Genomic DNA, 25000 nt, shown 5'->3' on the forward strand with positions numbered 1-25000 from the left:
AGTGGCTGTCAGTACACACTGGGCCCATTGATACCTGTGGGAGCCAGTGTACAGGCCAGCATTCAGACCCGATGCATGTATTCATATTCATATTCGTCGTTTACCTCAAAGGGATGGATACTTTCTACAAGCTAGTATTGCCTGTAGTCCAGGCTTCGGCCAGGACTGGTAAAATCAGGTGTGAATGAACTTCAAAAGATGAAGTGTTATCCATCACGTGATCTCTACCATCTTGGGTGAACTCAAACACTGCACACTTAAACTTTGGGAAATTGCACGAAACACTGCGTGGTCAGCTTTAAACCTGGGATGTGTGGTGGTGATTGTCAGGACCAAAAGGTGGTCTTACATGAGTTTCACTGCATGTAGGCCTATGTCCTTTAATTTTCTCTCGTAAATAGTGGTTTTGTGTTCTCTTAGTCATCCAAGGACTAATATTATTATATTTCTGCAATTAGTATTTTGTACAAGCTGTTGTCCTATTATCCATAATGAGTATTAGTGCATTTAAGTGTTTTAACGTTGGTTTCCAATTCCTTCTTTTCTTTGTGGTTCCCCTAGTGATGTGCTTGTCCCATCTGGCATAGTGGGACACTATAGCTGAGCCCGCTCCCTGTCCTGTTGCTGTTCCCCCTGAAGACATCCACCACCACCACCACCACCCCCACCTCCCTTTCTCGTCCTCCACCTCCTCTTCCTCCCCCTGGCCGCCCCTGTGATGCCTCCCTCCTGCTGTGGCTACCTGTCACAGTACACTCATCATCATCTGGTTGTCTTCCTCCTCACCTTTTTTAGGTAATTTAGGGTGTTTTAAAGGTCTTCCTCAAACCTGCTACCATTGTAAATGCTAGTGCCTAGATGACCCTGTGATACCAGACACATGCTCAAAGTACCTGGAAACCCAAATGAGGGCTAGACTGGTACAAGTGACCTGTCTAGTTTGACTTTGTACGGCTTTTGTTTTTGTTTCTTAGGATTGTCTTTAATTAGCTTGTTGCTTTATTGCATATTCTTGGGAAAGAGTCACAGGGAAGATGGGAAAATTAGATTTTCACCCAATTTTCACAGCGGTTTTGAAACTAAAATCTCCTCTAATTAGCCAGTCATAGCCCACTGAGCCACCAGAACAAACTACAGGAAATCAGTGGATTTGAATAAGTGGATGCCAGGTGTGCAGAGAGACTGAATGGATGTGTGCTGTAAATGTGGGTGAAAGGTTAATGGTGGCAACGTTTCCGAGGTCAAGATAACATGGACAATAAGTAATGATTTCCAATAGACAGCAGGGTTACTACACAAATTGAAAAAGTCTGAAAGTGGTGAAAGTAGTGAAAATGAATTGTGACTTTTTCTCATTGTGAAAAAAAAAAATCAAAAAAGTGAGGGGGTTGGGGAGAAAGGAACATGTGCATTTTATAATTGTTTTTGGTATAATTTTGTTTAAAACATGTTTGCATAGGTATTAATATATTTCTACATTTATCAAACCCAGTAAATGAATTATATTATTATAAATGTTTATTTCAGTCAGTGCCGTTAGATGTGATAGATATCACACGTCTGCAGCACTGCAGCAGGTAGTAGCGCACCGTGAATACTGCTGTTCAGTAGAAAAAAATTGGGCTTGTGTTGGATATTGGATTGCCTGTTTTTACGATAAAGATGTTGCATTCTAGTGTTTCTTGTGAATTCTTTCAGCAGAATTGAACTGTTACTTCTTTGGAATTTAGTCTTCTGCATGCCTTATGTGACCTTTGTAGCTTTTAATGGTATTATGTAAACAGTTGCCATTGCATAAACCATGTAGCACTTGAACTGATGTGAAACAAAACAAACAAGAAAAACAAGAAATACTGTTCCAGTGTATTAAACGTGTGTTCAGCATCCCCTCCAGCTGAAGTTTGAACCTCGACCTGTTCATTCTACATGGATGGTTTAGATGCATCTCTATCAAATCCCTGTTGCCGTTACTTGCGGAGTGAAACTGTTTTCTGTCTCTCCAGCTATGTGTTGCTACATGCGTCCAGAAAGACGTTCAGTAATGTGAAAGTCAGCATCTCTGCCCAGTGGACACCATCTTTCCAGAATGGCAGCGCACCAGCTTTCTCTCCTGGCGAGGTACCGAGCACCAACAGAACAGCGCAGAGCGACAGTCCGTAACATTCAAAACCCTTGCTGTAGATAAATGCATATGATTAACTGTGTTATCTCTGACTGTCCCAGACATGGGAGGAAAATCGTCTGTTTGCAGATGAAAAGCAGGCCACTTTGTTCCTGGGAGCTCTGGACTCCATCTTCCTTTTTTCATATGCAGTGGTGAGCAGCGAACGTGATATTCTGGGTTTAAAGCTATAGTGCACAGTTTCTGTCGCCCCCATGAGGAATTCAAAGTAATGACAACAACACTGTCGGCGCATCCGCATGACGCAAGCCTTCGGTGATCACGCACCACCCCCACCCCTTCTCCATGCAGATGCTAGTAGTGTTTAACACGTTAAAGCAACACCAAAGCACTTTTCCTCTTCTGTCCCCCTACAGGTTGGAAGCGGAACTGTCCATTACCGTAACCCTTATGTCTCCTTCGAACTACAGATCCGCTACCCGATCTGGCAAACTTGCATAGTGCGGTTATAGCCGATAGAGGGCTGCAAAGCGAATGCAGAAGTGCTGTTACGAGTTGATGAACCACTGAAACGATTTTGGAAACATTATTTTAAGGTACAAAAGAATCTTTGGTGTTGCTTTAAATCAAGGAGGGCACGGAAGTTTAAAAAAACATGATGGACTTTTCACAAGAGGTAATTATCTTGTAATGTTTATGTCCTCTTCGTCTCCAAAGCTAAACGCTGCTGTTGTCCTTTCTCAGCAGTGATGTGAAACGCATCACCCAAGCTTCTGCGCGCGAATGTCGCTGCACTACACCATTTTGTAAACGTAGCCATACTGAGAAATACAGAGAGAGAGTTTTGTGGCGCCGATAATAATAATTTGCTTTGTATCAACTCATTTTGAACTCGCAATGGCTTGAATGTAACGGACGTTCATTAATATAAAATAGTCACGCACTATAGCTTTAACAAGCTTCCGAGAGTAGCGACTTCCGCCACAGATATTGTCATCTTAATTGTCAGTTGGGTCACTTTGTGTTGGTTCTGTCCACAGGGTCTGTATCTCAGCGGTATCATTGGGGACAGAGTGAACCTGCGCTATGTGCTCTGCTTCGGCCTGTGTGGCTCTGCTGTAGTGGTGAGTACATAGACTGTGTGTGTGTACTTTGATACACAGGGTACTTTGTTTGTGTCAAGTTTTTACATTTTGCCTGCTATCTATGTACAGTTTCTTAATTGAATATTAAAGACCAGTTAGCATTCGTTCCCAATACACTGCTTTTTGTATAATAGTTTGGAATACAACTTTAGCTGTCTGTGTGTTTGCAGGAGTTTCTGTTTGGCACTCTGACCGAATGGCTCCACATCTACAACATCTATCTGTACTGTGGCCTGTGGGTGCTGAACGGCCTGCTGCAATCAGCTGTCTGGCCCTGCGTGGTGGCCGTCATGGGCAACTGGTTCGGCAAGGCGGGGTGTGTGCGCCATTTCTCTGTTTACAAAACCTGCATTTATTTAACGTTGCTTCAAGCATACAACTGCAACTTCAATCCAGCCTAATAATATTGACTCAGGTTTGTGTCTGTCAAGTGGAGCTTTATGATACACACACCCACACACCGAAATGACTCGCACAATGGCGTCCATTCACCAGTGCTACTGCCAAAACATAGACGCCATTTAGACTAACTTTTCCTCAGTGGCAGGACTTGTGAACATAATTAGCTGAATATAAAAATAGCCAATTCACTGAGCTGTCTGTGACGTTTTGAAGTATGTTTTTTAATCTGAAATTGTATCCGAAGGCATTTGAAAGAAATACCTGCATATTGATAAGTTTTTCTAGTTGAACTGCATGATGTTGTCTTCTAGCCGTGGCTTTGTGTTTGGCCTGTGGAGTGCTTGTGCCTCTGTAGGCAACATCCTGGGGGCCTTCCTGGCTTCTAGTGTGCTCAAGTATGGATATGAGGTAAGAAACACACACACACACATTTTTTGATGCCTTTTACTGTAATTGTCTCATTAACTAAATGCTACCATGATGTACCTATGTTGCTGTGTGCAGTATGCCTTCCTGGTGACCTCAGTGGTGCAGTTTGCCGGGGGGGTGGTGGTGTTCTTCGGCCTACTTACCTCCCCAAAAGAAGTCGGTAAGGACTGCATGGAACATGTAAAAAAAATTGTTACTTTCAGTGTATTTAGCTGCATCCCAACATTACCATACAATGTTGTTCAGGTGACAGACATTACACATAACTGTGAGAGATGAAACCCTAATTTCTGATTAAGTGTTTTAATGTGTGTGCACTTGCATGGGTTTTTAGACAGGACCGCCCAACTCTATGTTTACTTTAAATAGATTTTCCTATGGAAGCCATTTTGAACTTGAACTCTGCCCGAAATAGAAACAGTTTAGTGTCTCGATTGCATAAATTGATTGCCAACCTGCACAGCTTGAATGTGTGTTTGTGTGAGTCAGGTTTGAGCTTGGAGTCAGAGACTGGACTCAGTCCGGTGGAGAGGGACACAGACAGCCACAGGCCTTTGATGAGCGACGAGGAGGATGAGGTGGAGGTGGAGGTGTACACCAGACAATACCAGCAGCCGGACGAACCTCTGGCCGAGACTCCTCGAGCCATCGGCTTCTGCCAGGCTTTCTGTCTGCCTGGAGTGCTACCTGTGAGTCCACAACTCCCAACAAGTCGAGACAAATTCATTTACAAAAGGCTTTTCAAACAAACCAAGATTGAATGATGCTAATACATGTTGACTCTGTGTCTGTTTGTACTGCAGTATTCCCTGGCGTATGCGTGTCTGAAGCTGGTAAACTACTCCTTCTTCTTCTGGCTTCCTTTCTACCTGAGCAACAACTACGGCTGGAAGGAGGCCGAGGCCGACCGCCTCTCTGTGTGGTATGATGTTGGAGGAATCATCGGTGAGTGGCAGGCAGATTTTTTTTTTTTGCATTTTCTTCCATCCTAATAATAATCATAACCCCTATTCACACGGGATTAGTATCATCTGGGGACTTCGTGTGATTTAGAAATGACCCCCCTCCAACATTTGAGTTAGGGCTGTGTATTGGCAAGAATCTGGCGATACGATACGTATCACGATACATGGGTCACGATTCAATATATTTTGATACTGTGCGTAAGGCGATATATTGGGATTTTTTAGAAAAACTAATATTTAGAAGAAAAAAAAAGACATGATGTGCTACAAGTCAAAGAAGTTTACTTTAGGTAAACATTTCAGTACACAGAACATTAGAACAACATTTTTCTATGCTAAAGTAGGCCAAAGTTCAGCCATAGCTACATTGTTAGCTTCTAGAAATAAGTCAGGCACTGCTAGGCAACGACACTTAGTGGTGTGTCTCAGCATAGCCATCTAGCTTTAGGGGGATTAAACACAACCTAAACGTGAACCACTGTCTTACATGAATATTTTTGCACGTAAACTAAAAAATCAAAACAAAAAAAAAAATCTAAAAGAAATTTCAAACAAAAGAAAATCGATATTGCATTTTTGAAATTCGATACAGTATTGCAAAATAAAATATCGCGATACTCAAGTGTATAGATTTTTTTCTTACACCCCTAATCTGAGTTTTGTGTGGCGAATTCGCACGGGATAAGCGGAGCCTGCTTTTACTCGAATTGAGTGACTTATCTGTACCACGAGAGTTGGGTACCCGGAGGCGCGCGGAGGACAGCCAGGACGAGGCCGCCGCACCACACTTGGGTCGGGGTTCGGTGTCTTTTTGGGCCAGGCCCGGTAGAGGTTATCAGAGGCGCACACCCTATCATTAGGCCACGGCGGCACCCACACAGTGCATTTTGGGTTTAGTATATAAGTAATATTCTCTGATATTACTCTCAGCAACCACAGTGGCTAGTATACTGTAAAACAGTGTTTGCTAGCCTTCGTAATTGTACAGGTCTTTTTCTCATTTTGTCTCTGTGTTTCTTTATGTCAGGAGGGACCGTTCAGGGTTTGATTTCGGATTGCATGGGAAAGAGATCCCCAGTGTTGGCCATGAGCCTGGCACTGGCGATGGGAGCCCTGATGGGATACAGCCGTGAGTACAGAGTTCACCATTAGTGGATCAATCGATCAACAGAAAACCAGTCGGCAACAATCGCCGAAAACCTCATAATATAAGGTTGATGGTGGCATTATTACCACAGTGTCACAGTTCTCTCTCTCTCTCTCTCTCTCTCTCTCTCTCTCTCTCCATCTCAGGCTCACCGAATGACCAGGTGATAAACGCAGCGCTGTTGGCTACCACTGGCTTCTTCATCGGCGGCCCGTCTAATATGATCAGCTCTGCCATATCTGCTGACCTGGGGAGGCAGGGGGCTCTGAGGGGCAATCAGGAAGCTCTGGCTACTGTCACTGGCATAGTGGACGGAACAGGAAGTATAGGAGCTGCAGGGGGACAGGTAAACAAAAATACAGGACGTTTCATGAGCAAAACTCTGTTCGCTATACAAAACAAATGCATTAAAATGGCAGGAAAAGACAAGATTCAATTACAGAATAAAGGATGCTACCGTTTGTTTTTGATGGGTCTGCCCAGGTAAAGTTGATACATGTGGTTCTGTGTGCAAGTGTGTGCTTTACCATGGTCAGTGTCTCTCTGTGTTCAGCTATTGAAAAGCATTGATCATCTTGTCACGGTTTGTTAAGCCACACTTGTCCTGCCGCTTTAGTCCATTCACAATAGAGCCAATATACTGCAAGGAATAAGATTGATGCAATATTTGTATGTTTATGTAATGAAATCGCATGTTAGGTTATAGAAATCGAGTCGTCGACTAGTCATCACTGACCTAATTTATGTCTGTGTCATCCTCTAGTACCTGGTGTCCCTGATTGAGAGCAAGCTGGGCTGGATGTATGTGTTCTACTTCTTCATCGTCATGGTAAGATGATTTCCTGAAATCACAATAGGCCTTTTTACTGTGGCTCGAAGGAATACCGCTACGGCAACGACAGTTAAGTTTAGGCACCAAAACCACTAGTTGGGTTTAGGAAAAAGATCCTGGTTTGGATTAAAACACTCCCGAGGAACGAAAACATGTTTCCTGGATGAAAGTATTAAAATTGTATTATTAGATTAGATTGGATTTTGCATAATTTTGCGTTATTTCCGGTTGTAGCTGTATCCCTTCTAGCCACAAACATTTAAACTGAAGACATATTGACATGTCACAGTAGGGAAAGCACAGGTGTAGATAATAAGTGTTACTATGACAAGTCAAAATGTCTGCCATGAATAAGGTCTCCTGCACACTGCCTGCGTGGCGTTTCTGTTGCGTGTCTGTTGTGTGGCGGCTGCGTGGCGTTTTCTGTCTTTGTACACCAGAAACGTGTCTGACGCGGTGCTGCTGCTGCGAGCTTTGTCTGTACACATGTATGTTTCCCATTGATAAAATGAAATAATAGCGTGCCATGTTCTTCAACTTCATGTTAAACATAAATATATTCTGATTTGATTACAGCAAAGACGTCGGCAGAATTGACGGCAAAATAGGCTACAGAATATTTCGTTCTGTGTTGACAGCTGCAATATTTGAAAATCGATAATTATTTATTATTTCTTTATTAAATTACATTTATGTCTGCATTTATGTCATGACTTTCAAACATCAAAATGTAATCTATTAAATGTATTCGTGTCAAAGTGACATATAAACATCTTTTCCTATTCTATTTTGCCTGGAAACGCTTCCAACATGTCATGTCATGCGTGTCGCATGAAAAATAATGAAAAAATGCGCACGTTTTCGGCGCGGCTCAAGCCGCAACTGAGACCTGCATGTCACGCAGGCAGTGTGCAAGCTCTAACCTGTTAACATGGGAGCCGAAATAAAAACGGACACGCCACGCAGCTGACACGCTCACGCCACGCAGCCAGTGTGCAGGAGCCCTAAGGCCTATCTTAAAGGTGTTTGTTTTTACAATACATATATATTACCTTTTAATTGTCAATTCTGACTAAGTATATAAATGCATGTTGTATGTTTTGCGCAAGTTTAAATTTGATTTTAATTTAACCCCATATTTTCTGATGTTTTTGGTGTGCCTCTTTCTTTTATGTCCACTTGTTTGTTCACTGGTGGAAACATGAGTGTAACCTTACCCACAGCAACACTTCACTTCAGCATGTAATTGTATAACATTTAATGAACAAAACCCTTGTGTAACTTTGAGTCTTGTGTTTTGATGTTACAGACGGGGTGCAGCATTGTGTTCATCATTCCCTTGCTCTTTAAAGAGGTGCTTGCCATGTGGAGAGACAGACAAGCGCTGCGGCGCCAGCTGTGAACACGTCCAGCCATAATGTTCCTACTCTTATCAGTGCCAACACAGCAGGGCTGCTCACAAACAGCTGCTTTTAGGTGAGTTTTGCGAGGTGTAAAGATTTGTGGGACGCTGGTTCTCACAGCCCCGACGGTTAAGGTGACCTAGAGTTACAGAGCCACCAGTTAAACTCCCATAACGACCAGCGTTTGTCTATTAACACCCATGTGAGCAGGCACAGAGTCTTTGAGCACAACACTGAAATCGTATCCACTCACTAAAAGCCTAGAAATGTAAATGCACACTTCTTTTAGTGTGAATACGAGGATTTCTAGGTTTGAGCTGAAGTGCCTGATTGAAAAAGGCTTTAAAAGGGACCTAGCTGTCCAGTCTGTGAATGCAGGCCTTGCAGGGCCATCACAGAATGTACTACTGTATATATTTTAGGATTTAAATTGATGTAAAAACCTTTTTAAAAGAGATGCTCCTAAGTTAAGTTCAATAATGCTTGGCCTTTTAGATCAGAAGTTCTTAACTTAAAGACCCCTTTGGGATAATTTGGGTGTCAAGAGTGTCTAAAGAATGTGAATATTAATTGTAATGTAGAAATTTTATTGTCAGTTTTTGTAGATATGTATACTTTTTGTTGTTTTTGGTCGAGATAATGAATATTGCACTGTAGTACAGTAGGCAAAGTCTTGAAGATTTTAGTGAACCACTCAGATCTTAGCTTGGTTCGCTGCCACTTGATTTCTCTTGTGTACAGTTTTGTGTAATCAGGGTTAGAAGCTATACTGTCTACGGGGACTGGTTCTCGTGATTCTGAATATGTGTCATTCACTGATTGATATACTGTATGCTCATTCCTTTTTCAAGTTTAAGTGTCTTAAGTCACGTGCAATTGCCATGAAAACCCCCTCGCACAGACACACACACACACACACACACACACAGTGATAGAAACACAATAAGAAAAATCTACCATTGTCTGACCCATTTAGTTTACAGTGTAACATGCCTAATGCACTTTAAAGTGTGAACTGCATACTGAGATTGCAGAAGAGACACATTTTGCCTGTTTGTAGTAAAAGCTGCACCGTCTCACGGTTGTTTGGGGAACTTGACAGCCAATCTGTGTCTGAACAGATGTAAAGGTAGAGCCATATGCTAGTTTCTCAAACGTCTTATTATTAAAGCATACAATTTAACATACAATTCACTTGTACATTCTGAGAATCTTTTTCATGACTAATTCAAAAAATCTAATAAACAGTAAACTTAAAGTGGTACAACATTAAATCAAAGCAAAGCAAAACAAGTAACAACAGTACAAAAAACGATGGCAAGAACACCAACAGGCTGACCACGATCCCCCACACTATCCCAACCCCCTATCCGCCCGTTTAAGCCCTCCCCATGTATCTCCACCCCATCCACCCTCCCTCACAGAGACCTTAGCCATATGCTAGTTAATAATTGGGCAGGTTGTCTACTTTACTAGACACTGTGGTCAGTAAGCAGCCATCATTTGGGGAGAGATTGTTTTGGTTCAAATCAGTAAAGAAAGGAAAAACTAGAATTTGTGATTTTTTTTTTTTTTTTTCAGCCACTTTGGCCAATAGACACAACATTTAGTTTACTCTGTTGCATGTCGACCATTTAAAGTGCTTTTAACATCTGGGACATCAGGGCATCTTTGTACCATCATTACTGGTATGAGATGTTTTTCTTATGCTAAACCAAGAGCACTGGAGCATAACGTGAGACTACACCATCGATGTCTCTGAACTTGCAAAGTGTAATAGAATGTAAATTGAAATGTTTGTGGAATGTGTAACCCTGTCTGTGGTGTATTTATTTTGTTTTATTTTTTATTTATGTGTACTTTTTGAGTTTTAACTTGTGTAAATGCACATTTTCCTTTTTAAATAAATGAAAGTTACATTTGTCAAATTGCGAGTTATCTACAGAGTATTTCAGATAAGATAGTGATGGTATAGGTGAATTTTTTTTTGTTTTACAATTTTAGTCTTGTAACTAGTGTTTCCTTTCTAAACTTAATTTTATTATAGCTTCCAAGTTCCATTAAAGTGCTCATATTATGCTCATTTTCAGGTTCCTAATTGTATTTAGAGGTTATATCAGAATAGGTTTACATGGTTTCATTTTCATGAAAAACACCATATATTTGTTGTACTGCACATTGCTGCAGCTCCTCTTTTCACCCTGTGTGTTGAGCTCTCTGTTTTAGCTACAGAGTGAGGCATCTCACTTCTGTTCCATCTTTGTTGGGAGTCGCACATGTGCAGTACCTAGGTAAGGACTACTAGCCAGTCAGAAGCAGAGTATGAGGGCGTGCCACGCTAGTAGCTAGGTGAGCATTATAACGTTACAAAGTGACGCACGTTCGTCACAGAAGTAAAGGCTAGACTACAATAGAGCTGTTTGGAGTAGTTTGTGAACAGTGTTTTCTGTTGAAGATGGTAAGTCCCTTTGGGGTGGACTTTGGGCTTTTCACTTTGTAAACCTATAACATGCACAAAAAAGATATATAACACAATAAAGGAAAGGGGAAAAAGCCAAAAAGCATAATATGAGCACTTTAAGACACAGTATTGCCATATGATTGACTGTGCACAGTTACTTTAAAACCACCAGGGTGTGCTATTACACACAAGAACCTGCACGTTTCAACCCTTCTTTGCTTCTCTTAATACATCCATACTCACAACACAGTGGAAACTAAAAATTCAGCCCAGTATTTTGTAGTTTTATATCATTATCATTCATTATTTTATTTGTTTGTTTTGAGCACACTATATGAAATCAACAATAAGAAAGGCAACAATGCACCAACAACCCACCAATATATTTTCTTTACAATTATTATCAAAAAGGATTTTGATCCCATACAAATACACTTACATGTAGCAAGGGTAGATGAACCAGCATTAAATAACAATAACAAATCGCATACAAAGATTATCATACACTCATGCATATACAAAGTTCTAACAAAAAAAAAAAAAAAACGCTACACTTCAATATAGCTGCGACAGGCGAAGTTTGCTTGGGTACAGTGAGACACTAACGGTTCAATCTTGACCATGCATCATTTTAGTTTTCCACCCAACAGACTTGAGGATTACTACCAAGGCTACAACCTCTCATGAACAAATGTTAGAAAATGTGACAAGTCTGATTGAAGGAAAACCATTTTTAATAATTACAAATATCAAGTCACTTCCAATTTGTATCTCAGTGAGTATTTGTATGTTGTTGTTTTTTTGAAAAAAAGATTACCATAAAAAAAAGTTCTCTTGTCAATGTTTAAAGTAGTGCAAATATATAGTTTCAGAAACAACACAGTTATATCAAGAAATGTGGGGAATTTATAATTATTTCCCTAAACTCAAAATAAGTTAATATACTTTGAAAGTTTTGTCTGTGAAGATAGGTGCACACAAACATTGTCTCAAACACACACACACACACACACACACACACAAAAAGTTGGCAAAAAAAATCCTGAAATTTTAAAACAATTTCAGATAGCCATGTTTGTTATTTTTAGATCTGTGAAATATCGCCTCGTTGAGCCATGAAAGATAACAACATGATTATGAACAACTGCTTTCATGCCGATTTTCCGCAGATTGAGGCGTTTGGTTCGTGAAAGAGAGACTGAGAGACTTTGAAGGGGACCGACAAAAGCGTGTCTGAATCACAGGCCACTTGTCTGGGTAGAAAAAGAAATCCTTTGATCCAGAAGGGGTCTGTGACATTTTCTGGTGAGGGTTCCCTTGTTAAAGTTTGTCCCTTTCCCTCACACCACCACTTTTCCTCCGCTCTGTCTATTTATGGGGGAGCAAAGTGAGGCAGCGAGAGAGGGATAGAAAAACAAAAGCCGCCTAACCCCCCCCCCTCCCCCGAGGGACCTAAGTTTCCTCTGCTTGGAGCTGGGCCCCGCTCTGACACACTGACTCTTTTACCTGATGTGAAACTCGACACTGAGTGAGCGCTGAACCTCGACTGCTTTTACCACAACAAAATAATAAGCCCCCCCGTTTCTGTCTCTGTCTCTCTTGGTTTTGTTTTATTTTTCTGCATTGAACTTGTACATAACTTTTTTGTTTTACTAAATCACTTGATGAGGTAGTAAGAGTGGATGTATCCTGATTATGGCTTTTTATCCATGTACAAATTGGAATGACTGTAGGTAGGGAGAAAAGAAGTCAGCACATGCTATTTGAGTCACCCAAACTGCGAGTTGAGCAGTTGTGTTTACAGTGTGTTTACACTATATATTTGAAGATCTTCTGACCCATGACTGATCATTCAGTGAGTGACTTGTATAAATGATTTGTTTCTAATTTAACAGCACAGCAATTTCTCTTTGGTTCAACTGCCTCAGCTGCCACAACTGTTACAACTGTACCTCAAGACAAACACCAAACCAAACATATTCATACACAAACACTTGTTATTATATACACACAAACATGTATAGAATGGCAAAGAGACAAAAAAAAGAGAAGCAGCTCAACTCTTCATAGAAAAAAAAAAAAAAAAAAAAAAAGAAGACTGAAACTGAAAGGTTAGGGTTCCTCTGAGCTGCAACATGGTGAGAAAACGCTACACTCGCTTCATGGAGAAAATGGTTGTATTTAACAACTACAAGGTGGACATGAAGACAAAGAGTGGAAAATGTCCACATCATTACAAGCATAAAGCTGACAAAACAAAATAAGGTATGTTGTAGTCTGTTGCCAAAAAAATTATAGATTTGTACAGCCCCATTATGCAAATAATGCAAACCAAAAAGGGAATATGATTTGTAGTTTGTATATTTTTCGTTGTGATGGTGTTATGGCCAATATTATTAAGTGACCACGGTGGAGCATATATGACCCATAATGACTTCTAAACACCTTATATTGCCTTGTTTGACACATCCAATTTTTTCCAATTATCTTCTTTTTTTTTTTTTTTTTTTTTACGATTTACGAATCACAAATAAGAAATAAATAATCACACAGGAATAGAAGCCACTGTTGTACAGGTACTGCCATATTCCCTTATTGCTGAACCTCCACCGTTGACCTTTGCCCAGGAGCTAATCACAGTCGCGCTGCCACATTTTGAGCCCCGGGTGAGGTTTTGACCCCTGACTTGACTCGTGCTATCAGAGCCCTGGGGTGAGACTAACGGCTAAGTGTGGTGCAAACCAGGAATAGCAACTCGTCTAATCAAAACCATCTCATGACTTTTAGCAAGAGGGAGAAGAAAGGCCGAGGACTGACGTCAAATACTATCCACAGCCCGCTCAGAAGAAAATGAACCTCTTAAAACTATTTCTGTTATTAAGAGTCTGCAGTCAAAAATAATTTCACAGTATAGTCAAAATAAACTGAGGAAAACCGTATATAGAATATATATCGTATTTATAGTTATAAACAAAAACCGTTCCTAAGGTCTGAGCTTGATTAACTAGGATAATGCTAGCTTCCTTGTGCTGAAAATCTAAGGTATGTGGTGTCAGAGGTGTTTTTAAGCCCATGCTGAATGAGCTTGTGGACAGTCAGTTACAAATTGCTACATATATACATATGATATGACACATATCTATGTGAGGTTAGGTGTAGAGGGATGTCGACCACTCTGTGATCCTCCACTGGATCTAGTTGTGCTTTTCTACTGCAGAGAAGATGCTTTGTAATGCAGAAGCTTCATCTTCTTCACCTTGAAGAAATCTGGAGAGTAAAAGAAGACAACGCAAAGTGAGGAAAAATACCTCCGGACGACTCTCCTAACTAAAATCACTTTATATATATATATATAGTGTAGATTTTTGGGTCACATAAATAAAACAGTGTTAGGCAAGAAAGAGAATAAGCGAATCTCCCAAATGTCAAACTATTTAATTAACTATTTATTCAAGATATCTGGTGGACTGACCCGTGATGGCAGACTGTTTGCGTTTTCCTTGTCGTCGGATCCGGTAGCACCCCCTTGTGGTCACCTCCAGGTACTCATCCCCAGACTCGGCCGTGCTGCTGTTCCCTGGGGAACACTCGCCCGACGAAGACAATGTGCGCCTTTTGGCCTTTGGACACTGCACTGACCTAACAGTACAGCTGCGGTAAAACGCCGGCACGTCCTCGTAACTGAGCTCCTCCCACTCCATGTTGGAGCCCTCTTCTGGCATTTCTCTCTGGAAATCAAAGTTCCAGCGCTTGTTGGCCACCTCCACGTTCATACAGAGCAGCCGCTGGAAGTCCTGCTGCAGCTGCTGGTGGTCCACAGGCCCGAAGAGGTTCCTCCGCGCCGGCCCCACCTTCAATTTCAAGGCCTCAATGCACCCCCGGCGTGAGAGCTCTGGGTTGGATGCCTCCGTAGCTGTTTCTGCTGGTGATGTTGATGGAGAAGCCATCGCCATATCCCTGTAAGAGAACAAACACAAAGTGTTAGAGGAAGGTCAGAGGTTGAGTGTTAGGCCTGCAGAGTTTCATTTAGGTGTGATCTGGGTTATTAATGGCATAGATTAGTTACAGACATACAAGCTATTAAGTGCCTAAACCCCCCAACACACAGGCAGTATCTGCCCTCTTGGGCGCCTTTCTGTTTTATGTGATCGACTACATGTGTGGCCCTAACCCGCTGAGTAATTACTGCAGCAACAGGTAACTCAACCAACACCAAATAAATCTCACAGTAAAATTCTCTGCCCTGCCGTGTCAAAGTGAACCTGATTCCCCACCTGCTCTGGTGTCTGCCAGTCAAAGGTGGACAGTTAGGGTCAGCAGGTCACATAGAGAAAATGCCCATGTGGGCTACTTGTGAAGACTGAGTTTCCCACATACCTCAGCTACTAGTTGCCACATTTAATTAGAGCAATATTGTTGAATTCCGAGATTGATTTCCACACTGCTAATTCATATTCTATAATGCTTCTCATCATATCACCACCTCGTCTACATAGTGAGACATAGTTTTACAACACATCCCTTGCAGACTCTGAGCCTCAGTGCTTTATCAGCTGTGTGTAGGCAGTAAAAGAAGACACATTTTCTGGGATGGGCAGTAACTAATATAGAGCTGAGAGATATGGTTCTGCTGCTGATCTATTACTACACTATATATAAGGTCTGAAATGTTGTATTTTCCTGATCCTAAATGTTGCAAACATTTAGGAACATACAGATTTCAAATGTTTTACTAAATGAACTGTTTTAATGAGTTAAATCAATAACACATGCCTTTGCTGGTTTGGCCATCATATCTACATTATTATATGTATATTTTGATCTTGTTTGTATAGGCGCCCTGTGTCAAAACATTGCCATTATACCTTTCAGTTAATAGTGTGTTTACATGGTGCATATGTCAATACATTTGCGTGTAATCCAATGCTCGCATAGTAAATTGTGGACAAGGTGTGTGGGAAGCTGAAAAGGAGGCCCATAGTGGGTTAATTCAGCACTTTCCCAATCTCTAGTTTAGAAAGAAATCGTTCACAAATAACAGTAATTACGCACAAAATATTGTCGCATTCTCGGCCCTTCATTATAGTAAAAAAAAAAAACAGAAACAAGAAATGCGTAGAATGAACACCAGCATGGCACCATATCAGCCCAAGATCAGCCTGAAGACAGAAATAAGAGGGAGGCTTGCAAAACACCACGTCAGAGGGGGCTGAGGGGAGGGGGGGAAGGGTTGCGCAAGTGTTTGACACCTATAGAATATATAGCTAGGAAGACCAGAGCACTCCAAATAGTCTGTCATTTTAAGATGACGGTCTACTGTAACCTGTTAAAAACCATGTGTCGGAAACCACAGCAGGCGACAAATTCAAACGTTTCATAAGTGCGTATATACACTAATCACTAGCAATAATATATTTAACCCGCACAACTTCAGTTTCCTCGTTTATGTTTCCTTCAGAGCTGGGTTGGGGTATATCAAAAGACTTGATGGAACAACACAAACCATAATTGCTTTCTTTCACCGAACGGAGTTACTCTTTCTCCGAGTGAAAGTTGTTTTCGTCAAAAATGAAGTGGGCGCGGTATGCAGATAAGGTTAGCTACATGATCGGTGTCCCCACTTGCAGAAAAACACCCTCAATATCTTACACCAAACTGCTTTTTAAAATACTACGATTAAAAATGCATCAACTATCTCTGCAACCAGAACACATTACCGTGCAATGTTGAATAAAACAACATCAGGAAGTTCACTTTAAGGTTTTGTAAAGTGACTGTTATGTGGAGAGAAAAAACTGCGTGACGCAGTTAGATTCACTGCGGATGTGGGTCAATGAGATGCGACACAAACAGCCCACACCTTGTCAATATTAGACACACAACAGCCACATGATAACCATTTGAATATTACGAACAACAACAAAATAGTAATTATTTGCATAGGCATTGACTCTTAATTTTGCAAGGCATTTGCCAGTCGTTGACTCCAACGACTGGCAAAGTGGTGCAATACTGCATCAACATAAGTTTACATTATCCAGACCAAATGTAAAATAAACCCAAACAAGAATGCGTGAAAAAAAATTAACTACAACGTCAAGCCTCGACTAGAGTAACAAAAAAAAATATTCCCCTCTTACCATCAGCGTCAATATCTCAAAAGTAGGCTATTCAAAAGTTGAGTTTCACGTCTCGAGCGTTTCGTCCCCACACTCCGCACAATTTATCCAGTCAGAGGAGTGATATGTGTTCCTGACAGCTCCGTGGAAACAGACTGTCACGTTGACTATAGGCACCACCCACGGGAGGGTCGTACTTGACCCTTTATCTGTGACTTGTTTGTTATTCACTCAAGACAGCGGAGACGTCCTAGTAGAGGCAGAGGCGGTTATAGAGGACCTCTGGTAGAGGAGTCAGTCACGTGGTTTTCATCATAAACAGTCATTGGAGCGCAGCAGGAGGTGAACATCGTTACCAGAAATTCTTACCACAAATAAACGCAACACAAGCTAGGCCTACATGTTGCATTGCTGCAAAATAAAATAAAATAAAAAGTAATATAACTGCATTTAAGGGGAAAGACTGTACGGGTGAATAGGGTAAAAAAAAAAAAAATTTAACTAGATATCACCATACACTTTCATAGTTGAGTACTTATTAAGACAATGGTTTTTTGGGGTATTACAAGTTTTATTAAATGTTATTAAAGATGCAAATGAGGAATTCTCTTATTAAATATGTGCTAATTTGCATACATTTCCAGAACGGAAATCTGAACATTGGATAAAGCCAGGTTCCAAATTCTTGTTTCATTTTGTTGACATATCTAGTCAAAGCTAGTTTTTTTTTTTTTTTTTATCATTCCATACCCTCACTGTAAAACCTTCAGAATATAGATAGGAATGAAACTAGAAAGTTTTTTTGTAACTGAGATGGATAACAGGTGAATATGTTAATGAAACTTCTCCAAAAAAGTCCCAAATCTCAAAATTGACCAGCGCATTAAAGATGTTTTTGTGTCTCGCTGTAATGCCACTTCATTATAAATGTAGGCTTTAAAAGTGTTAATAATGATTATAAATAGCTTCATACCCTGTTATCATAATGCTAAAATCTCCTCAGTCAATCTGCGCAATGCGCTCCTGCTCCAAACCTGTTGCTCAGTTGCGCCCTGGTGCCCCACTTCTTCTTCGGCTCGACTAGAAGTAGGTCAAATATTTTGGCAAGGGCGGCCATTTCCCCTTCTCCCAGAAACGTGACATACATTAACGTGTAGTGCTTGCATCACGTGTTGTTGTGGAACTCTTCTCCTCCTCGAGTCACGTTTAACTGACTTTTCCCGCTTGACTTCTACTTTTGCATGTTTAACACATCCTCGTTTGGATAGGCTACACTAGTATGAGGTGGAAAAAAAGCACTCTAACGTCCTGAAAAACAATCATGTGCATTTGGTTACTTAGGAAAAAGTGAAGAGAAACACTGCTATTCTTTCTTCATAACAGAAAAAAAGGTTTATGACTTCTCAACCTGTTAATTGGCTTATGTCCTGAAATGGTAAATCAGCAATATGGAAAATTTAATTAGTTTTTACCGGTCAAAGACTAATCTCATTTTAAAGGCACATAAGAATTTCTCTTAATTTTACTCGAACAGTACAATTCTGACAATATAGCCACATACTGAAAAATCTATATACAGCACACATTTTATGACTTATTTACTATTTCGTGTTTAATGTATCTTGGCGTACACCAATTAAAATGCTGATGTTTAACTAAAATTGATGGAGCTGAAACGATGAAGGAAACAACATAAAATAAATCAGCAACAATTTAGATAATCATTTAAGTCATTTTTAAGCAAAAATGCCAAACATTCCCCAGGCTCAGCCTCTGAAGTGTGAATATTTGCTGCTTTTTCTTACATAATAAACTGAATATTAACTTAGCACAAAAAGTAAGGAAATTTGAGTTTGGTAGATTATTTCTCTGTGGTAATGCTTTTTGGCAATACATCTTATACCGTTGGAAAGCCTGTTTAGTTCCCTTTCATATGGTGCCCCATTTTGTAAGGAACATGCATTTGTGGGATGAGCAGCAGCGCTGAGTAGGTGGGTTGCACCCATGAAAAATTTGCCAAATCTTCTCTGCCAATGCCAAACAGCTTATTCTGCCATTGACTCGTTTGGTGTTTGGTGGATTGGATGATTGAAGTTTGAAGAAACAAGACATATTGGCAATTTAACAATTTATTCATTTCACAAACAGGAGCCTCAGTAGTGTGTGGAAGAACCATACACAGGCACAACAGCCTGGCACCTCCTCCTCATGCTGGTCACCAGCCTGGTCACACACTGTTGTGGGATGGCATCCCATTCTTCAACTAGCATTTGTCGCAAGTCAGCCAACGTGGTTGTGTTGGTCACTCTGGCACGAACAGCACGCCCAAGCTGATCCCACAAGTGTTCAATGGGGTTGAGGTCAAGACTGCTGGCAGGCCATTCCACCCTCTCCACTCCCACATTCTGGAGGTAGTCTTGTCATCTTGGAGGATAGAGTTCGGTCCCAGACTGTGGAGATATGGGATTGCCACTGGTTGATTGGCAGCACCTGGGGGTACCAGAAGCTCAAAACAAGTGTCAATAGCAACAGCAAAATAACCTGTTTGGCAATGGCAGAGAAGATTTGGCAAATTTTTCATGGGCACAACCCACATACTCAGCGCTGCTGCTCATCCCACAAATGCATGTTCCTTACAAATGGGGCACCATTTGAAAGGGAACTAAACAGGCTTTCCAACGGTTTAAGATTCATTGCCAAAAAGCATTGTTACCACAGAGAAATAATCTACCAAACACACATTTTCTCACTTTTTGTGCTAAGTTTATTTGCGATTTGGACTCAGACACAATAAGGCATTTGAATGTTATTTGGGCTCTCTAAACTTGTAATAGGCATTTTCCCATGGTTCCATTGATTATTAATCACTTTAATCACTATGAGTATTACATTTTACTCCTTCCATTACACTTTTTTCTCCAAACTGTTTGGTATCGTTATTACCAATTGTTGAATGACTGCTCAATAGCCTTTGTTTTGTACATCATGTTCACTTCCCATAACCCTTCCTACACCTTATGTTATGACGCAATTCTTTCTTTCCCTATTATGAAATACTGTAGGTTCTTCTTTCCTATTATAATTGATAAATGATTCCCCTCTCATTATTACATAGGTTCTCTGTTACAATGTATTACATGAGCAGCCTTATTCTTGCATAGTAACAGTAATGAAGTCATGCCTGCTAGCTGGCCAACACCCTCACTCAGAAAGGTTATTCCAGGTTTTACACACACTCACTTACTATTTTAACACATTAGTCAACGTCTGTACTGCCTCATACGTTTTTCCTTCTCAGACACTGTAAATGCATGCAACGTTTCTAAAAGGGGTTTATGAGATGCACTGCTTTAGTAATTTCAAAGTAGGTAGCAGCGATCGTGGAGCGGTCATGTGTGTGTGACACTGCCTCATAAAGCCTCAAAGTAATTATGTCACCACTATGGAATGTTTCTTGCTTGGACAAAGCTATTTTCACATGGGGGGGGGGCTAATCAAACATTCAAGGCAGTTCAGCACAAGGCTCAAATGAAACAAAACAATTTCCCTATCCAAGTATGTTCATGAGTTTTACAAACATTCATAAATCTCAACCTTGGACTTAATTTACTTTATTTGTGAATGGTAAGGGACTGTATACAATTATTATGGTAGGGAGGGGGTTTGAACTTTATATTTGACTTCTTTTTTTAAAAATGTAACTAGATACATACACTTTCACAGTTGAGTACTTATTAAGACACATTTTATTTGTATTACAAGTTTTATTAAATGTTATTAAAGATGCAAATGAGGCATTCTCTTATTAAATATGTGTTATGTTTTTCCAGAACAGAAATCTGAACATTGGATAAAGCCAGGTTCAAAATTCTTGTTTCATTTTGTTGACAAAGCTAGGTTTTTTTTTTTTACCGTCTTGTTATCATTCAATAACCTCACGGTAAAACCTTCAGAATATAGATAGGAATGAAACTAAAACGTTTTTTGCAACTACTGAGATGGATAACAGTCTTTAAAGATATGTATTGTAAAATTCAATTGCCAACATTTTGCAAGACAATACAGGTGAATATGTTAATGAAACTTCTCCAAAAAAGTCCCAAATCTCAAAATTGACCAGCGCATTAAAGATGTTTTTGTGTCTCGCTGTAATGCCACTTCATTATAAATGTAGGCTTTAAAAGTGTTAATAATGATTATAAATAGCTTCATACCCTGTTATCATAATGCTAAAATCTCCTCAGTCAATCTGCACTTCTTCTTCGGCTCGACTAGAAGTAGGTCAAATATTTTGGCAAGGGCGGCCATTTCCCCTTCTCCCAGAAACGTGACATACATTAGCGTGTAGTGCTTGCATCACGTGTTGTTGTGGAACTCTTCTCCTCCTCGAGTCACGTTTAACTGACTTTTCCCGCTTGACTTCTACTTTTGCATGTTTAACACATCCTCGTTTGGATAGGCTACACTAGTATGAGGTGGAAAAAAAGCACTCTAAGGGCGGCCATTTCCCCTTCTCCCACAAACCTGTAGTGCTTGCATCACGTGTTGTCCATAAATCTCAACCTTGGACTTAATTTACTTTATTTCTGAATGGTAAGGGACTGTATGCAGTTATTATGGTAGGGAGGGGGTTTGAAAAGCAAGACCCAATCAATATATTAACAGGTCCACCAAAATAAACTAAATATGTTGTATGAACGACACAGAGAACGGATCTGACACTCCTTCAGCAGGACGACATCATTTGTCTGTGCCTTCCAAACCCATTAGAGGTTTGCACGGTGTGAACACTATGATTTAGGTTTAATTAGGTTTTGGCACAAAAACAGCTTTGTTAGGTTTCGGGGAAACATTGTTGTTTGGGTTCAAATAACTTCTTCGTTTTATGGAAGCTTTGTCGTCATGGTAACAATAACAAACACTTCACTTGCCTGTGATGCTAGAAACAACGTTGACTGTTGGTAGGAAGCGGGAAACAAACAGCAGTCTCTCATGGTAAAGTTGGATGTTTTGTTGACCCATCCACCAACCTGTCACTCTGTAACAACATCACCTTACTTCCCGTCATAATTAGTCCAGATTTTACAATCGCCCTAATCACACGTTAGGGGTGGAATTAGCAATTGCCAAAAAACATAAAAGCGAACCAAAAAGTAAAGGTGACTGTGGGTGAGTAAAAGCCCAAAAATTAGTTTTACAAGATATGGTTGCTGTAATTGTCAATGGAAAATAATGCCCTGATACAGAGACACAATTGTTGTCCTCTGCACATGACTAAATGCACATTTATGGTCCATTGTGCACACAAAAGGCATTTTTTTTGTACATTAACATTTTGATGTTTAACTAAGACAAAAAATGCATAACCTTTCCCTTTTGTGACCCCCCCTAATAATCTCCGTCCAGTCCCTAAATATCAACAAAAGATGTGATGATAATTGCTGAATGATCTGCTCCTCCCCTGACATCATATCTTCAGCACAAACTCTTTGTTATTTTTAGTTTTGTCTATTGTTTTCTTACATGCTGAGTTATTTTAGGTCTCTCCCATCGTGATACATAATAGTCAATTAGGGTTGTGTCCCATTTCCCTAATTCCCTACTAATCAGTGTGTCAAGTGGTCTTTATACACTGCCATACTTGAAGATTCATCAGCAGACAATGAGGCCCCAGCAGCATGATCCCTCACGGTTTTGTCAGCTCTCTGACCTGTATTTGCAGTCAGCTTATTGTTCGACATTAAATTCTTAATCCCCTTCTTGTTGTCTACGGTGCTGTGTTTGGTGTGCCCCATCCCCCCCCCCCCCCCCCCCCCCCCCCACACACACACACACACACACACACACACACACATTCTTAATCCTGCTCTATGTTACAGTTGGTTACAGTCATTTAGCCCATTGTCTTTCCACAACGGTCAGTGCCCTTTGAATACATTATCTTGCTTGTAAAACAACAGTCAACAATGGGACTCAGGTCAGAAGACGATGTGCTGGGGAACTAACATGGTGGGTTTTATGCTAGTGAGAGGAAATCAATTTACCTCTTTTCATTCAAATGTTACTGATTCACTGGGCTGTAAAACAAACAAAGGACACAACAGAGAAGCCAGCTGACCATACATATATCCTACAACTGCAGGCAGTGTTTTGCAAATGTATGTAGTTTGAGTGTTTAACAGTTGGAAATGATCTGTAACGTAATTGTTTTTGGAGGACATTTAACAGATAAGAGAGAGAATAATAGCTTGACATAGCCTTATGGAAGGATGCTGCTCAGAAAATAAGTTGAATAATCACTCTCATGTTAGTTCCTGGGAGGAAAGCTTATGAGAAATTAACTGAAGGCTAACTAAAGGTAGATGTAATCAGTATAGAGTCCCTTTAATAACGTATTTATAACCAGATAATGTCATTTAAACACCTTTACCAGGTTGTCTTATTTAAAGGAATAGTTTGACTCTTATGTTTAGCTTTCTTGCCGAGAGTTAGAGAAGATCCAAACCTCTTATGGTTGTATGTTAAATATACTTAGCTTAGCTTTAAGACTGGAATCAGGGGGAAACAGCTAGCCTAACTCTCTCCAAAGGTAACAAAATCTGCCTATTGTACCAGCACCTCTAAAGCTACATTTTATTTATCATTTCTATAATCCGCACCAAACCAAAACTTAAAAACAACTTATTGGGGTTTGTTTCAATCAATGTGATGGCGCAGTACGAGAGCTACAAGGCAACTGTAACAACCTAATATCAATAGTAATATTGCACCACAGTGCTAGATTAAAAAAAATGCTGTTTGGTTTCACTCCGGATGAGACAGAGGTTTCAGAAGGCTGCAGGTCAAAGGTTATTGGCTAGACTAGAATCTTGAAATTGAGAGTTTGGTACCAAAGGTGCTTTTTCAGTGAAACACCAAGAGCATGTGCAGTGTGTACCATACGGCAGTCTCTATTTCCACAGGAAGTCTCTGTGGTGAAGGAGACGCTGTGATGGAGAGAGCAGGACCAACAGCAGAGGAGAGGAAGTTGTTGGTTCACAGGTGCAGTATGGGGGTTTTCCACATCCTTCTGCCCTTTAGCTGAGGAGGCAAATACTGAGAAGAGGCTCACCACAGACAGTGGATTGTTTACGTCAATCATAAGTGAATGGTGTACCACAACAAATTACGAACTAGGAGAAGAAGAAAGACTTGTGGGAAATGGCAAAATGTTGAGAAGTCCCGCAAGATAGCAACAAAAGTAAATGAGAAAGAAAGGAAACGAGTCAGTGTGCACATCATTTTAGGTAAGCTTTCAAAGCTGTCTGCTTTGAATAAACAAACACAGTGGTGGATCACTAGTTCTACACACTGGAAACATCATATCACCTCTAAGCAGCTCATCATACACGCTGACACACACACGTGCACAAGCATGCATATTGATCTGACTCAAAACAAGCTGTGCATGACAGTAATAAAGGATGCCTTTAGGCTAAAACAGTTCAGATGCTATCAGTAAGCATGATCAACCACATTTAAATGATTTTATTTAAATGTGTAGCTGAACATAACTACACACTGATATATAGTCTTTGTAATGCTGTTTAAACAGCAGTTGTCTTTATCTAGTTATTGTTCGACCTGCAAATCACAAATTCATTCTTACAGCTGAATGGGGAGTCATTTATCATCCAGGCTGGGATACACAATGCAACTTTTTTTGCTTTTTCGTATCAGTGGTGCCAGTGATCTGTGCTAAATTTGGAACTTTGTACTTTGTTAAAGGGTGTGGTGGTGATTTACAGAGGAATAGTAAAGGCAACTAGAAAATGCATTTCCTGCGGAAAATGCGTGGGAATGCTGAATAGCTGAATTGCTAAAGCTAAACTGGTTGAATAGCTTAAATCAGTAAGAAGAAGTTGAAGTAGTGAGAATAGTTGAAAAAGTGGAAATCGTTTTAATACGTATGAATTTCATTAAAAAGTTAAAAGCT

General features: G+C 40.4%; 2 protein-coding genes across 2 annotated transcripts in view; one reads left to right on the forward strand and one right to left on the reverse strand.

Moving 5' to 3' along the window:
• slc37a3 (solute carrier family 37 member 3) overlaps window positions 1-10373 on the forward strand; it is a 12307-nt gene extending 1934 nt beyond the window's left edge. The window contains exons 2-14 of the mRNA XM_078281330.1: window positions 562-795; window positions 2004-2118; window positions 2224-2316; window positions 3163-3246; window positions 3438-3583; window positions 3981-4077; window positions 4174-4258; window positions 4588-4787; window positions 4902-5043; window positions 6091-6192; window positions 6357-6556; window positions 6974-7039; window positions 8352-10373. Of these exons, the coding sequence (XP_078137456.1) occupies window positions 719-795; window positions 2004-2118; window positions 2224-2316; window positions 3163-3246; window positions 3438-3583; window positions 3981-4077; window positions 4174-4258; window positions 4588-4787; window positions 4902-5043; window positions 6091-6192; window positions 6357-6556; window positions 6974-7039; window positions 8352-8444 (1500 nt within the window). The 5' untranslated portion in view covers window positions 562-718 and the 3' untranslated portion in view covers window positions 8445-10373. The remainder of the gene's footprint in view (window positions 1-561; window positions 796-2003; window positions 2119-2223; window positions 2317-3162; window positions 3247-3437; window positions 3584-3980; window positions 4078-4173; window positions 4259-4587; window positions 4788-4901; window positions 5044-6090; window positions 6193-6356; window positions 6557-6973; window positions 7040-8351) is intronic.
• A 1249-nt stretch (window positions 10374-11622) lies between these two features.
• Window positions 11623-17306, reverse strand: cdkn1d (cyclin-dependent kinase inhibitor 1D). Its single transcript, XM_078281331.1, has 3 exons — window positions 17047-17306; window positions 14379-14863; window positions 11623-14173 (listed from the first exon to the last, which is right to left on the reverse strand). Exons 2-3 carry the CDS (start codon window positions 14857-14859, stop codon window positions 14115-14117), a joined length of 540 nt encoding a protein of 179 aa, XP_078137457.1. The 5' UTR covers window positions 14860-14863; window positions 17047-17306; the 3' UTR covers window positions 11623-14114.
• Between the last annotated feature and the right edge of the window lie 7694 nt (window positions 17307-25000).

Source organism: Sander vitreus, chromosome 23, assembly GCF_031162955.1.
Source record: "Sander vitreus isolate 19-12246 chromosome 23, sanVit1, whole genome shotgun sequence".
In the NCBI taxonomy this organism is placed as follows: domain Eukaryota; kingdom Metazoa; phylum Chordata; class Actinopteri; order Perciformes; family Percidae; genus Sander; species Sander vitreus.

Coding starts and splice junctions, on each gene's coding strand:
- cdkn1d (XM_078281331.1), bottom strand. CDS start 14,859: ATGGCGATGGCTTCTCCATCAACATCACCAGCAGAAACAGCTACGGAG. Junction 14,174..14,378: donor CAAACAGTCTGCCATCACGG/GTCAGTCCACCA, acceptor TTTACTCTCCAG/ATTTCTTCAAGGTGAAGAAG.